We start from the raw sequence: 17219 nt of genomic DNA, 5'->3' as shown, positions 1-17219 counted from the left end.
GAAACTTCTAGAAACTCAGACCTCAGACAATCTACTAAAACACATCCATTTCCTCAGTGAAACAGCAGAGGGAAAGTTAAATTATTATCTTTTCAAATAGCTGTTCTATAACTCAGGTTTACAGAGCTGGAGAGAGGAGCCGGGGACGGCGGGCACATCCGCCTATGATGGACGATCATGGAAGGGACATAAACTCCCTCCTTTAAATCACTCTAAATGGAAATATTTAGCGTGGAGACATGCAGATGAGCTGGGATTCAACACCAAAGAGCTTGTGTTTGTGCTTGCACAATGAAAAAAATGTTGCTATTTTACAAATACTTCAACAGCACAGTGTACAAAAGACAAATTGACCAGAGAATAGGGAAAACAGGTAAATAAATATGAATCATTCTATTAAATGATGGTGTGTTATGTGGTTCAATTTTGTAGTCTTACCATTTTTGATGTGTAAAAATGTGATTTTAACGTTATTAAAATTTTATTGCATAGTAGAAAATGTAATCTTTTTAGCTTCTCAGAATGCAAATGTGTAAAATATTTCAACAAAATTGAATCTACTTCATTCAACACATATTTCAATATGTAATACTCTTAACTTAAAAGGTAGCCTACTGTTTGAGATACAGTACAAGGGCCACCACTGGGGTGTGACCTTCAAGGGGAAGGTCTTTTTTGTACCTCTAATTAAAATTTATAACTCGTTTTGGGTACATAATTGTACCCGAAGGACCTATTGTGTAGCTTTAAAGGGACATTTATATGTTTTGTTCCAAAATAATGTCCATTTTTTGTCTTTTTAAGGATACTAATCAGCCTGGTCTCAAGACCATTACGTGACCGTGGCAACATTTATTTTATTTTTTTTATCATTATGTGCTTCATTACATGTTTGGCTGCGGTTTCCCAGTGATATGCCCAGTGGGGGACGCCAAAAGCAAGTGAACTGGTGTCGTAACAGACAAGGTTTTTAAGGTGAATATTAGATGGAGGTTTTAATGACTAAAACATACCAAGCTAACCTAAAACTTTAACCTAAACCTAACCAATAGTGTCCTAAAAGCAAGTGCAAGGTGAGCGAAACAGACATCCTTACCCTTAACCAACACCTTAACCTAACCAATAGTGTTGTAGCAAATGTGACATGAAAAGCACATTTTCTGAAGCAACCATGTCGTTTTGTGTCGATTCAATGCCACTTTCTTCTTAAGTGTGTGATTGGCAGGTCTCGAACCGCAGTCAGTCGAGTTTAAAGTCCAACACTTTAACGTGAGCTTCTGCGGAAGTTAATCACGTTGGAATAAGTTTGCAAATGTAGGTGGGCTGTAATACAAGCATTAAAATGTGTGGTGTTTCAAATTATACATTGTAGTAAAAGTGTTTTGATATCATAACATAGCAGTGTGAGTAATAGTGCAAAAAATAAGTGTTTACAAAGTCATAATCAGCCGTTGTACTCCTGATTTTTGTGAAAGAGGTTGTTGTTGCAACTCTAGTGTTAATTTCACCAAGAAACTGCGACGAAATGTAGAATTTGGCATGTAAAAGTCAGTTATAGTACAAACTATATAATGTAGTTATAGTAACGTTCATTATATGAGACTAGGTTGGACATGTACTAAAAACAAGGATACCACCCCAGTGATGGCCTTGTACCTTAAACAGTATGAATGTATTATGTTTAGCAAACAGTGATTTGCTAATAAGAAGACGTCTGTTTAATTATTGTAACAACATTGACTCTAGCTCATTTGACACTTGCATATTTCTTTGCCTTCTACGAGGCGTTGCAGTTATGACAATCATATCTAATTCAGGATGTGAGAAAAAAGTGCCTGCCAAGCTAAACATCGACTCCCAACAGAGACAATGTCTGATATGATTAAAGATATTACCCCGTAACACTGCTGTATGTAAATGATTGAAATGTCAATATGCATGAGTTGAACTGTGATTTCTTATTGTTGACCTCAAATGCAAAAGACCAATATTGTGACAGAAGACAACTATATTATCTGTAATAACCTAATCAGGATTGCCCGCGCCCAATGATTAGGGCACATATGGTGTCAATATCCCACTGCTGATTGAATTAAGCGGAATCGCAGCAAGTATGCAATTTGTCTGCATGCGTTTGCATCTGTACATGCGTTTGTGTGTGTAGGCCTGATCTTCTGCATGTGTTTGGTGATTTGTGTTAGGTGCGTGTCGGTTATGGAGTCGAGGTGTGAAAATATACACGGTGTGTGTAATGAAATCCAGTGACTTCATTCACAAGCTGAGATGAAACGTGGCCTTTCATCAGAACCTGATAAACAGGATATGTTTCAATACATCAATAAATGTCTGATAAAGTGGCATTTGTCTGGTTTCAGTGTGTTGTTTGAGTCAGTCCTAGAACTCAGTGACATTTTAATTTTGAAAAATGGCACATACTTTTGAAAGTTTCTTTGTGTTGCATCATTAAAGGAACATGTTAAAGAAAATTACAGGGTGGGCATTTAGTGGATAAATCAGCCACTACATGGTGGTGATTTACACTTCTAGCAAACATATGTGTAAACTTATGTTAATGATATCATTTCTGTTAACAGAAATATATTGACATTTTAAAATGACATTAATTTTCCCTATATCTACCCATAACGGGGTGGACATGTTATGATTGAGCACATTTGACCATCACCACAAAATAAAAGAAAACATCAATTAAACAAGAGTTATGGACTTCAAAAATTCCAAATCATTTTGCTCAATTGCTGATGTCACCTCTGGTGTTTGTGATGTCATTTCATAACATTTATCTTCGATTAAAGATCACAGTATCATAATATAACGAGGTGGACCATAAATCAAGGGACACAAAAAACCCTCCACTATCAGTGTTAAAATGACACATTTACCACAGATGAACACATGTTAGTGAGACAATGTAACATTTAACTCTTAATTGTAAGGGGAAAAAAAAACAGAAATACGATTATTTGTATAAAGATGATTAAGGTACAGCTCTGGGGACACAAGGAAATGACACTACACTCAAATAAAATGTAAAAAAATACTTTCACTATTGTTAGTTTTACTCAATCCTCCCATGTTCACATTACTAAAATAATAATAATAAAAAAAAAAGGTAAACAAATACATAAATAATGCAACCAAGGGAACTTAAATTCACTTAAATTATTATATTTACTATTATTATTATTATTATTATTATTATTATTATTTTAGTTGATGCAACTAATAACAGTGACTTGAATATTTTTTGTTTGATTAACTGAAACTAGGCAGAGGATATATAGTTCCCAACATGTGACTCAACAGGGAGAGTAAATGTAAAAATGAAGTGTTACTGTATGTGTCTTTATGCAAGATGAATATAAAGGGGGAGACTTGTAAGTGTTTAATGTTTTGTTATGTTGAGATTTAGAAGAATGTCTGTTATGTTGTAGTTTTGGGGGTTACCATCATGGTGAAGAGTAAGTAAAGTTTCAGACTAGGTTAAGGAGTTACTTTATACATTATGAGCATTTGACATATTGTATTATCCATTGAACAATTTCTATGCTAACTATAGTAGCCAAGTAGCACTCAGTAGTGCTTCCCACTAACGTTAACATTTTCTTTCACTAGCTAGCATATGACTGAAAGAGTTTCATTTGAGATATTTTGACTTGTTAAATTTTGTCGGGTTTACTTGATTCAGTTAGGTTCCCAGTACTTTAAGTATTTACGTTGAAATTACATGATCATTTTAATTTAGGAAAACTCGTTTCAAACATGTGGAACCACTGTCCGCGATTGAATCTAGCTCAGCCAAAGAGTTATTTATGTATTGTGTGATAAAATCAATACAATTTAAATTGTTTAAATTAAATTAAATGTGGGGGCCTGCATAGCTCAGCGAGTAAAGACGCTGACTACCACCCCTGGAGTTCGCGAGTTCAAATCCAGGGTGTGCTGAGTGACTCCAGTCAGATCTCCTAAGCAACCAAAATTGGCCCGGTTGCTAGGGTGGTTAGAGTCACATGGGGTAACCTCCTCGTGGTCGCTATAATATGGTTCGCTTTCGGTGGGGCGCGTGGTGAGTTGCTAGTGGATGCCGCGTTGGATGGTGTGAAGCCTTCACATGCGCTATGTCTCCATGGTAATGCGCTCAACAAGCCATGTGATAAGATGCACGGATTGATGGTCTCAGACGCAGAGGCAACTGAGATTCATCCTCCACCACCCGGATTGAGGCGAGTAGTCATTACGCCACCACGAGGACTTAGAGTGCACTGGGAATTGGGCATTCCAAAAAAGGGGAGAGAAAAAAAAATAATTAAATAAAATGTGACTATTAGGCCCCTTTTAATCATTTTCATTTTCTATGCGTGGGGCTTGCCCATTGTCCTCAGTGTTATCCAACGGAGATCTGGAAAACGTATGTGCATGGGGGAATGTGAGACGGAGTGAAGTCAAAACTGATGCACTAGGCTAAAATGTTTTTCTTGTTTCTTCATTAGATCAGTATGACAGCATTTGGAATTATCTGTCAGTGTTTCAAAAATTGGTTAAATGGTTTAGTGATTGTTTGTGCCCCACCAGATATTATGACTCTGAGACGCCACTGTAAATACCTCAACTTGTACTGTGGACTTAAATAGCATCGAATTGTTGGAATGACCAGTGTTTCTTTTTCTTTTTTCCTTGCTTTGCCTTAAGATGCCCAATGCAAAGGTCTAAATATAGTTTGAGCTTTAAGATTATTTTCAAACAATATCAGTAAGGATGTTGGTTTATTGTTTTATTGAAGTCTTATTTGCACTTATGAATTAATATGCCCTCTTCAACAATTGCAGTGGAAAAGTGTGTGCTCTCTACTTCTGAGTTATAGCAGTGATGTCATTAACCAATTTTGCGTATTGACCTCATCAAACAGAAAAGCCATAAATTACAGCCACCTTAGCCACTCAAAGAAAGTCTAACCTCAGCCGGGCAAAATCACCAATGATTCATCAATTTAAAGGAACAGAAACAAAGTCTTTTCTCCACTATTAATCATGCAAGAAATCATTGTGTTTTCCACGCCGTGGACTCTAAAGCTTTTTCCCTGAGCTCGAAGGCTGTCGTGAAAGATGGGTTCTGAATACGGGGTGTTTAAGGGTTTGTGCGTCATCCGGTTGATATTCAAATGGTCATTGTGCGTATGAGCCACTACATTTTCACTGAACGCCCTGAATTCAGACATCCTTTTCATCTTCCTTCCAGCTGTGTGCCCACATCCTGTTTACTCTGACAATGAGAGGGGAAGTTTGAGTCACTATTCTAAATTATTCTGGGACTGGTAATAGTGATGGTTTGAGAGAAAGTGAGGATGATGGAGAAAGAGAGAGACAGGGGAAGATATCCAGAGACAGAAGGAGAAAGCAAGTGAGAGAAAGTGATTTGGTGACTAGTTGTTCAGAATGTTCATGAGTGGTTGGTGGATGATGGATGGCGGAGGTTATGATGTCTACAACATACAATGAAAAAAACTGAATAAAATTGAAAAATGTCAATAAAAGTAGCGAAGTTGTGCATTTTGCCCAGTGTTCTGGAAAGAATCACACTTCTAAAACACTCAAGACCATATTTGTTTGTGTGATTTGGTGAATTCTGAGTTTTTAAAAAAAAGGCAATTATTGATATTTCTAACCAGTTAGCCTAACTAATAGGGCTGTTTACATTAGACAAAATAAAGGTCAATTAGCCTCCTTGTTAATAGTCTGCAGGAGGGTAACATGATGCAAGTCTTATCTAAAGCAACCTCTATATTTTATCCACCTGACAGGTTTCTGTTCATTTGGATGCAACAGTGATTTAGTGGCTAATATGTTAAGTTGTCAAATTTGTTAAACACACTTTTAAGAGACAGGTCCACAGTCTGCTTGCACAATATCCCCGTTATTAAAATGAAGTTTAAACTCTCCTTACATAAATGAATGAATCATTCCTAAATGAATGATTAACAGTGAAACGCCCCTGACTGTGTGCGATAAGAGGAGTGATTCAACTGCATGTCAGAAACGGAAAATAATGGTAATAATAGTAATACGGAAAGGGTGAAAAAGTTTGAATTTCCACCAAAATCAAATGCAATTTTTTTTTTTTTTTTTTTTTTTTTTGTATTAAAGCAAATTGTCTAGGCTAAATAGTCAAGCAAGCGCCTTTATGATTATTTTCTGAAAATGTTACAGTATACAATTAGATTAGCTTACGATAATTTTCTTTTTATATGAAAACTATTTTAACTTTAAGATATATTAGCTACTTTACAATTTAGGTAAATCCGATTTAATAAGATTTAAGGCTTTTTTTGTTCGTCTCGTGCAACCGGCGCGAACTGTCACGCGGCAACAAGTGAAATCGTGAAGTTTCATCAAAACTATAAAATAATAATAATAATAATAATAATAATAATAATAATAATAAAAACATAGGCTAACAAAAGACTCTTATTACATTTTACAGTCAGTCTCTAATATAAAATACTGTATTAAAATAGTGTCATATTTACGAATATGAGGCGTAGTCTAATAAATAACATGAGAACAGAGCATTTGCTTTTACATATTTAATGTTTATTAATGAACTATAACAATGCTCCATTTTTTTACAGTCAATATTTGGCAATAAATCGAAATCAAACAAGCTATTAAAATCTTGTGTGTGATGCACATGTCAGCTGGTATTACACATTTTTGTAAATGATTGAATGACCCAACTGATGCGAGTAAAATGTTTTAAAGCTCGAGCTCCCAAAATATTTCTGTATTCAGCCATTTATACTAATGTGATTTAAAAAATCCTGAAATCACAATTTTGAGTGCAGTATTTCGAGCGCGTGCAAAGGCATACTCTTTATTCTTCATTGAAATACAATATTCTTCTCTTTAATGAGAATAATTATAAACACTTTAGTCCATTGAACAGTTCGAAATCGCTAATTTAACCATATTTCATGGCTAAGCAATCAACTGAGTGACAGATATGTCGCATTGAAAATCTTTTCACAGTTTACGTGTATCACAGTTGTTTCAGTAGGGTTTGACAAATGTCTCTTCATCCGATCAGAAGAAAAAAAAAAAAAAACGAAACAAAAACAAAAACAAAACAAAAAACAAACAAACGATAACATACAGAAAACCTTCTTCATCCCAAAACATAAATCCACGGTTTATAACTACAAGTGTACCTGCTGTACAAAAATGACAGTAGTTTGTAGCAGGATTCATGGAGACGAAGTGATGATGAATAGATGTCAGACACTTTTTTGCTGAGAGACCCAAAAAAGTGGACAAGACCGGACAATGAGAAAAATGAACATAAAGTCGGAGCAACTCAGTTCAGTTCGTTCAAATGAAACAAACAAACCAAAAATATCGTCAGCCAACATGACCAGCATGTGGGGTCCATCATTGTATACACAAATAAATACATTATTGAATGAGTTGTTTCAAACATAAAATGTGATGTGGTTCAGAATGAAAAACAATTTCACATTGAGTGTCTAGTTCAACCACTTCTCGATGCATTCAAATGAGAGTGTCACTTGAACTTGACCAAAACTGTTACCTTAAAAGTTATGCAACACGAGGCATAAAGGACAACATGGGAAATATCGCTCAAATATTACAGTTTCAACAGAAAATACAGCAAAATAAAACACAACCCGGCTATTGTCCAAAAATGGAAAGCAAAATTTATGTAGCTAAACCTCTAAAGATCGATTTCTTCATTATTGGTTTAAATTTAAAGGTTATCTGAATATTGCAAAAAAACAAACAAAAAAAAAAAAAAAAACACAAAAAAAAAAAAAAAAAAAATTAAACAAAAATTTAAAAAACACACACACACACAAAAAAAAAACAAGGAATTGCCCCGCGCGCTCCATCCAACAAAACGCGTAAGAATTAAGCGCGTGCGAAACTTTTGCACCGTTTCACCGGGCCAAATCTCTGCTCTATTAAGTGCCGGTAAACTCACATGAAAAACTCCGGGGACGACGGGTTGTTGTCGCTGCTCGATCCGTTTTCTCGGAAGCCGCTGCTGATGAGCTTCTCGTATTTTTCTTTGTACGCGTCTCTCTCGCGCACCAGTCTGGAGATCTCCTGCTTGAGGTGATCCACCTGCTGCACGAGCTGGCTCTTCTCGCCCTCCAGGACGTGCCTCTGCTGGACCCGCTTGTAGCGACACGACTGGGCATAGCCTCTGTTTTTGAGGGTTCTCCTCTTCTGTTTGAGTCGGATCACCTCCTCTTTGCTGACCCCCCGGAGCTGCCGGTTGAGCTCGCGCACGGACATGGTCACCAACTGCTCGTCCGAGAAGCGGTCGTCCAGGTGCATGTGCTGGTGGTGGTTGGAGGAGTTACCGTTGGACTGCACCCCGGGCGACGGATGGTGCCCGGCGGGGTGGTGGTTGTGATGGTGATGGTGGTGGTGGTGGTGGTGCGGTGCCCCGTTCTGCGCTGCGGCGGCGGCGATGACTGCGGAGACCACCGCGGCGGCGGAGCCCATCTCCTCCCCGGCCATCGCACCTCCCGTCCCGGCCGCGCCGTTGAACTGCTGCCCTCTAGCATAGCCGTCGAAGCTCTGGAGTTGGTGCGTGCTGTTGATGAGCGCCTCCACCGCGTCCTCGGGGCTGAAGCCCAGCGCCTCCGGGTTGAGCTGCTGCTGATAGCCGGTCATCCAGTAGAAATCCTCCAGGTGCGCCTTCTGCTCGCTCCCGGAGCCCGGGCTGGGCGCCGAGAAGCTTGGGGAAGGGGGAACCGAGCTGCAAGGCGTGCTCATCGGGGTGGAAGACAAGGATCCCCCGGCGATCAGGCGACTGCACTGGCTGATGCTGCGATCGGGCTCCACCGGCTCCTTTTTCACTTCAAACTTCATCAGATCGAAGTCATTAACATATTCCATGGCCAGGGGACTGGTGGGCAGGTCGGAGCTGCTCATTGCCAGTTCTGATGCCATCCTTTTGCTGTTGACAGTCCTCCAAAGGGGGTGAAGAGCAGCTGTCAAAGTGGTCGGGTTCGAGACAGCGTGAGCCAGCTTGATTTCTTTATTTAATTCTTCAAAAGCAAAGAAAGGGGCTGTCTTGCGCGGATTTATTGGTTTTAAATGGACGCCTTTTCGCCTCTCGCGCACGGACGCAAGAGCGCGCGCGTCTCCGGTGGCTCTCTCTTTGCACGCGAGTATCGACGCGTTTGAGTCGCCAACATTTAACACTGCATGGCTTCGGCTCTTTTTTTTTTTTCTTTTCTTTTCTTTCTTTCTATCTTTCTTTCTTTCTTTTCTTTTTTTTTTTTTTTCCTCAATAGTTTCGTAGAAATGAAGATCGTAACATGTATGTGATTGGCAATTGGATGCTTGGCTGGAAGAAGAAGAAGAAGAAGAGAGAAAAAAAAAAAAAAAAAAGTAGTCCTGGATTGTTCAAGAGTTTTTAAAGGATCACCGAGCATAGGAGTATAAAAGCAATGCTGAGTTTTATAGCCGCCCTGACGTCAGGTTTGAAATACGAAATTGACTCGGACTCGTAGCCAATAGGCTCGCTGTATCGGAGGGTCAATTTACATACTAGAGAAGAAACAAAAGTTTTCCGAACTGTCAGAACTGCCAGAGAGCTGAAGGACCAATTTAACTCTTTATGAACTGACATCATTTAAAGCTGGTAAAGCTTTTGCTCATCTTTTCATCAATGGAGTGTTTCTCATATGTCTCTTTAATATGAAGTGTTTCTAACGTTATGTAGCCTTATGATACATTTAGGAGAGAAAAAAAAAAAAAAAAATTGTCCGGTTATTTAAATGTTAAAATATATTGATATTAGTGACTCTTAATGACTCCACAATAGAAGATTCATTACTACTTAACCTATTATTTGTGTGCCATTAATAATGTGCAGTTGGTAGCCTATGTATATTTTCATAAAGAAAACACTTCTATTCAAACTCTATACAAAGTCTATACAAAGTATATTCTTGTCATGTTGCATTTGAGATATCCAATTAATTCCTAATAATCCAGACAATTCATTGTTGAGGAAACATTAAACCGTGGATATAGCCATTAATCGCGGATGTAACTAAACCAATTAAAACGTTCGCATGCTTCCCTCAGACTATGCTTCATGTTGTTTTAATGTGTATGTTGTTTATTTATTTAGTGCCCGCCACACTGTGCTTTTAAAACTCAACAGCGCCCCCTGTCTGCTGAGATGAACTGCATCTGTCCATTAGAGCAGTGTTTCATTTCAGTGTGTCAGCACACGGGTGAACAGATTGTTTTAACGTTACTTTTATGACAATATTCAAAAGACCTCTCAGCCATATACACAAATATACATTTTAATACAAGTTCAGATGAATGTTTTAAAATGTAGCAGTGTGATTAAATCAATAAGTTTTAGGAGATTTTTTGGGAGTGTTTTTTTGTTTTTGTTTTAATCAATTATCTGATTGTTGATGGTAGAAAATTCTGTGACTTTTCGGCTATGAAACTTTTGAAAAATGAAACATACTTTTAAATATAGGGTACAGTGGGGTTAATAATGATAATGGTAATTTGATCTAATATTTAATAATATTTTAATGTTGCAGATTTATGTAAACTACGTAGCTAATGAAAATACCTACAGATTATCACATTTATTTTAAGACAAAATACTAATTTGTCATTTTCAGTTTGGTTCAAGAGTAAATCAAACGTTTTTCAATAACTGTCCAAATAAGTGAAAGGATGGTATTTGGGGTAAAAAGCCCCACTGTTGCAGGGGCTAAAGGCCCCTATAAAACATTTTTTTTTCTTGCCCCACACAAATTTATTTGTTATGAAAAATGTTCAAAGTGAGCTCACATTGACTGATCCAATCACACTGGAGATGCATTTGTTCATAGAATACTTGAGAAGTTATGAAATGTCAGATGTGTTTGAAATGAACAAGACATTATGCAGCCTTTCCTGAAGTATAGTTATTAAAAAAAAAAAAAAAAAGAAAAGAAAAAAAAAAACAACAACATTATTTTAATTTGTTACTCATAAAAAAGCATCTTGGTGTCTTAAAAGTATTTATAAGTTAACAAATGTTGCTCTATTGTTCCTTTATCTACACAATATCACTTTAACCCCCTGGGGGCATTTTACCCCAAATGTTGCCACCTTTTTGTTTTTATGAATTTGAATCAAAACAACCTTCTGTTATTATTACATTTCACACAAATTATGTAATCCCATGAATATTCAATGAAAAAATAATAGTATTTTTATTTTTAATTTTTTTTCAATCTTGAAAAAAGTTAATTTTTCTTAAGGCGTGCCTTTATGACATTTTCATCATTAAAAGGACATGTTTTATATTTTGTAAATCATACAGGTCGAGCTAAATGACTGAACAATTTCAGATGTCTATTGTGTTAGTTGGGTAATGCCAGGGTAGAAAATAACAGGGTGGACATTCAGTGGTTAAAATTAGCCACTCCATGGTATGTGAAAGATATCCAACATGTATTTGTAAATTACTGGTGATTTTATTTCTGTTAACATAAACATGTTGACATTTTAAAATTACAATCATTTTCTCTATATCTTTCCAGAACAGGGTGGACATGTAATGCTTGACAACATACAACTTTCATTTATTTATTATTTTATTTATGTATTATTATTGTTGTTGTTGTTGTTGTTGTAATTTCATGTGTAAGATGCAACTCTGGGGACAAGAGGAAATTACACTAGTGCAACAAATTAAAATTATTTTTTAATTGACTTTTAGGCCCACAGCAGTGTGTAATATTTGCAATAGTCTTTACTCTTTTTAACAAGCATATTACAATTGTAAATGGTTGAAATGAAACATTATAAATACCACAACTTGTAGGATACATTGTAAATTGTAACAAGTTCAGTTTATTAAAAACAAAGTATGGAAACTGATTGCCTCTTTTTTGCAAAGTAAACTTAAAGGTAAAATTAAAGTCAAGTTAATAATCAACTAAAAGTAAATTAAACATCCTGAGTAAATTAAGTAATAAATATCAAGTTAGTTTAATATGTTGATTTTAATTAATAAACTGGAGAATGTGTACTAACTTAAGACTTACTGTAGTAGTAAGTAGTAATCTTACATTTTAAGCTATGGCTTAAACAGAAGGCACTCAACACAAGTTTGCAACAGTTTATTTATCTAAATATAAGCTAGGCAGCTCTTGAATAAACACTGAGGGCATGTGGAGTTTGGGCAGGCATGTCATCAGTGACAACACCAATCTGAAGTCTGCATCTATATCCCAATCCTGCTAGGGACTTAAATGTCACCAGACTGGAGGATTGACCCTCAAAGTATGAGGAATACAGGCCAAATTTTATGTGTGTGTTAGTGTATGTTTTGGCTACCAATGCAATGATGGTGGTCATTATGCTGTGTGTAAATACTGTACACACAGCATAATGACCACCATCATTGCACTGGTAGCCAAAACATACACTAACACTAACATTCCCCCACTTTCCTTTAAATGTATAAATCTTCACATATAACATTAGAGTTCATGTTGCAGTGCAGTTTCAATACTGACAGCAACATGCAATTAATGTGTAATTATTCAAGCAGCTTGTACTGTACACATTGCTCTTGTTATTTTGATAGTAATTAGCTATAATAATATAATCTATGTAACATAGGCACTGTATTGCAACATATTACCTGTTTACTTGTTTATATAAGAGACAATGTATGTGCAACCACTACACTCACATCTCTTTAAGTGCTCAAAAACGCCTCTCGTTGCTGGAGGGTTTCTTAATAAACATATGAATTCTCTCCTTGTGCAGCATTAGCTCATGAGAGCAAACAATAAAGTAAACTATTCTCACAGGAGATATCGAAATGTGGCCGTGCTCTCAGTGGAAATGCCACACTGGGAAGCCACGCAAACTACAAAGCCGCCAGCATAAGAATAAAAATAAATACAAGCCCTAGTCCCAAATGGAAATAAATATTCTCTTAGTCGCTGTGACTATTCTTGGGAACCTAAACCTAGAAAATAAACATATTATTTTATTAATTAGATCACCCAACAAAAGCCATCAGAGGCCATTCAAAAGCACTGAATAAATATTGAATTTATGTCCCTTCTGACCGTGTAACTGTTCAACAATCAAGACAAATAAAGAGAGCGTAACTATGCCAGATATATTAGGCAAATATTTGCACACTTTTAACATTTTACTCTTGCCTAGGAGGATTATTTTTTTTTTGTTTTTTGGTTCTTTATGGAAATGCTCATGCAATTGCACAATAATGCTTGATTTACAAGGAATTTTTTTTATTTATTTTTTTTTATTATTATTTATTTATTATAGAAGTTAGTGAAAATAGTAGGCTACTTAAAATGTGGAAGTATATCAATATGAACTAATAGGCAAAGTTTGTCAACAAACTTTGATGTTTACTTGACAAACTCTTGTCTGAAAGAAAACAAAAATTAAATAATTTTGAAAGGTAAAGAAAGAAAGAATGAATGAATGAGAGAATGAATGAAAGAAAGAGGCTATTAAATCAGTTAAAGCAGAGATATTTAGCAGAGATGGGCCACATCTGTCACACCACAGTCTGTCCAGCAGAGGGAAACCGAGAGCACAAGACCTTCCACAACTTCCTCCTGATTTCCTGTTCATTATTAGCTCAATGATATCACCTGTGCCTGGCTTGTTAGAGTGTGTGTATGTGTATATATAAAACCTGCTTTTGTTTGTATCTTTGCTCAGTCTTGAGGTTCTTTTGCTTAGGCAGATTTTTGGTAAATGCCTGTCCCTTTTTTGACCTATGTTTAGATTACATTGAGAGACTTTTTCCCAGATCTTTTGACCTGCTTGTTTGGGAAGTTTGCTTTATGTTATTGGACATTTTTTGCCTGCATCAAGCCAATGTGGATCTGTACTTTCTTCAGCCCTGCTTTCGATGCTTGATTTTTTTTGTGTTTATTCAAGAAGGACATTAAGTAAAGACTGTTTGTTTTCCTCAAGTCCTGCCTCTTGTGATTCTCTGCAATTTGGGTCCATACAGCTCCATAGCGTAGCGGTTAGTGCTCTGGGCTACCAGCAACACACTCTGGGTTTGAGCCCTGGTCCTGACAGCAAGACTGAGCCGCTAATATGTAACCCAGCAGAGGTTGAACAGATTCATGGAGCCATCAGCAAACAGGGGGTTTTGCTTGGAACACATGAGAATACAGATTGGGGAGTCCACTACAAGCATGCTTGCCACAAGAAACTGTGGTAACTGTGGTAGTACTGACCCCAGATCCTCCACCACTAGCTGCACCCATGTCCCAGGAACCCAAGATCCCAACCCCTCAGCATTACAATGGGAAGCCTGGTAGCTGCAAGGGTTCAAGCGTCTCATCTTTGAACTTCAGCCTTCTGCCTTTGTTACTGAGAAGCCTAAGATTGCATACTTAATCTCCCTTTTGTGTGATTGTGCACTGGATTGGGCCTCAACCCTCTGGAGACAACAGTCCCCCATTTGCTCAGATCTAAAGGGGTTCACAGAGACTCTTCAACAAGTGTTTGACCATCCAGTCAGTGGCCGTGAGGCAGCAAGGCGGCTGCTAGACCTGTGTCAGGGGCATCAATCTGTGGCTGATTATGCCATTGAATTCTGTACTCTGGCTTCTGAGAGTAAATGGGATTCAGAGGCTCTTGTCTCAGCATTCTACCGTGGCCTTTCTGGAGATGTAAAGGATGAACTAGCTAGTAGAGACTGGGGTTCAAGTCTGGAGGAACTCACAACCTTGGCCATCCGCATTGATAACCATGTTTGTGAACAGAGAAGAGAACATTGCACTCCAAGTCATGCCCATGTTACCACCCACTAATGCTCCCGAAGTTGCCGATCTCAACCAACAGACAGAAGGAGAACCAATGCAGCTGGGCAGAACCTGCCTATCACCTAAGGAGAGAGGGAGAGAGACACATGAGAGAAGGTCGGTGTTTCTACTGTGGGGGGGTCTGGTCACATGCTCTCTGCTAGCCCTGAATTAGCATTAAAAACCAAGGCTCGCTAGGGGGTGTGGGGACCTTAGCGAGTGGGACTGCGCAGTTTGACACTCCTCACTCCTGTTTACTGTTGTCAGCTGCACTTACTTGGTGGGATACTAAGGAGAGGACAACTACATTGAAAGCATTTGTGGATTCAGGGGCAGCTGACAATTTTTTGGACATTGAACTGGCAAAGAATATGTGTATTCCCTAAGAGTCTTGTCACTCATCCTGGAAATTTTAAGCCCTGGATGGCAGACCTATTGGATCTGGAATGATCAAATTTAGAACAGTTCCTCTGCGTTTAACCATTGAAGCGAACCACCATGAAACAATCTCCTTTTATCTTATCAAATCTTCCAGAGAACCCCTTATCCTGGATTACCCCTGGTTGCGGCTCCACAACCCTCAATTTTCTTGGGCCTCGGGAACACTTCTCCTTTGGGGCTCTGCGTGTAAGGACACCTGCACATCTCCTACTTCCTCTGTGGCTGGGAGTAAATAAATTGTTGAAGAGGTAAGTGTTTGTTCCTTGAATAATCCACTAGTTCTGACACTTATGCCCCCTGAATACTATGATTTGAGAGAAGTATTTAGCAAACAACGTGCTACCAAGCTACCACCTCATAGACCATGCGATTGTTCTATTGACCTTCTTCCTGGCACATTCCCTCCTAGAGGTCATCTATTTTCCCTCTCAGCCCCAGAAACTAAGGTCATGAATGAATATATTGAGGATGCTTTAAGGACTGGCTTCATTCGCCCCTCAACTTCACCAGCTAGTGCTGGGTTCTTTTTTGTCCCTAAGAAAGATGGTAGACTTAGGCCTTGCATAGACTATTGTGGGCTCCATAAAATAACTATTAAGAATTGCTACCCTCTCCCGCTCATGTCATCCACTTTTGAACTGCTTCAGAAAGCTAATAATTTTTCGAAATTAGATCTGCAGAGTGCATACAACTTGGTACGCATAAAGGAGGGTGATGAATGGAAGACCGCCTTCAGTACCCTGACTGGCCACTGGGAGTACCAAGGCATGCCCTTTGCGTTAGCTAATGCCCCAGCATTGTTTCAGGCCTTCATCAATGATGTCTTGAGGGAAATGTTGAATCGTTTTGTGTTTGTCTATCTAGACGACATTAATCTTCTCAAACTCTCATCACTTATACATATAGATCACGTGGGTTTTATTCAAGGCCGTAGCTCTTCTGATAATATTAGGCATCTCATCAATATCATGTAGTCAGAAGCGAATGATCAATCTCCGGTCACTGCCATCTCACTTGACGCCAAAAAGACGTTTGATATGGTAGAATGGGATTGTCTTTTTAAGATTTTGGAAAGATATGGGTTCGGGAGTACATTTATTGGTTGGATTAAGTTACTTTATTGACACCCTGTAGCAGCGGTGCAAACAAATGGGTTAATTTCAGATTATTTTACTCTGGATAGGGGCACCCGGCAGGGTTGCCCTGTTTCCCCATTATTGTTCTGTCTTGCCCTGGAAACATTAGCAGCCACAATAAGAAAGGAGGATGATTTTCCAGGGGTGACGGCGGGAGGTGTGACGCATAAGCTTCTGCTTTACGCAGATTATATTTTATTATTCGTCTCCGACCCTACTAGATCTATGCCTTGCCTCCACATAATTATTAACTCCTTTTCCAAATTCTCAGGATACAAAGTCAATTGGTCTAAATCCGAAGCTTTGGCTTTGACAGCGTACTGTCCAGTAATGGCCTTCCAGCCGGGTGCCTTCCAGTGGCCCAAACAGGGAATTAAGTATTTGGGAATTTTATTCCCAGCAAATTTGTCTGATTTAGTCAGAGTTACTTTTGATCTCTTAATAAAAAGGTTTTCGAATGATGTGGACAGGAGGGCTTCATTACACATATCAATGATTGGGAAGGTTAATGTTATTAAAATGAATTGTATTCCAAAATTTAACTACCTGCTACAATCTCTCCCTGTAGATGTCCCCATCTCTTATTTCAAGCAATGTGATAGCATAGTCCTTCATTTGGGACGGTAAACGTCCCAGGTTAAATTTCAATAAGTTACATAGGTCGATTGACAAAGGTGGGTTAGGCCTACCCAATATTTTGTTTTATTATTATGTATTCAGTCTTAGACATTTGGCTCATTGGTCGCTTCCACCTGAGA

The 17219-nt window shown here is 38.1% G+C and overlaps 1 protein-coding gene across 1 annotated transcript in view; it reads right to left on the bottom strand.

The window, feature by feature from the left end:
- LOC127437471 (transcription factor Maf-like) overlaps positions 1–10350 on the bottom strand; it is a 127819-nt gene extending 117469 nt beyond the window's left edge. The window contains exon 1 of the mRNA XM_051692412.1: positions 8014–10350. Within this exon, the coding sequence (XP_051548372.1) occupies positions 8014–8993 (980 nt within the window). The 5' untranslated portion in view covers positions 8994–10350. The remainder of the gene's footprint in view (positions 1–8013) is intronic.
- Positions 10351–17219: the final 6869 nt, after the last annotated feature.

The sequence above is a fragment of the Myxocyprinus asiaticus genome, chromosome 48 (genome assembly GCF_019703515.2).
Source record: "Myxocyprinus asiaticus isolate MX2 ecotype Aquarium Trade chromosome 48, UBuf_Myxa_2, whole genome shotgun sequence".
NCBI classification, from domain to species: Eukaryota; Metazoa; Chordata; class Actinopteri; order Cypriniformes; family Catostomidae; genus Myxocyprinus; species Myxocyprinus asiaticus.
Note: the sequence above shows the minus strand (reverse complement) of the source record. Positions and strands in the feature narration are given on the sequence as shown.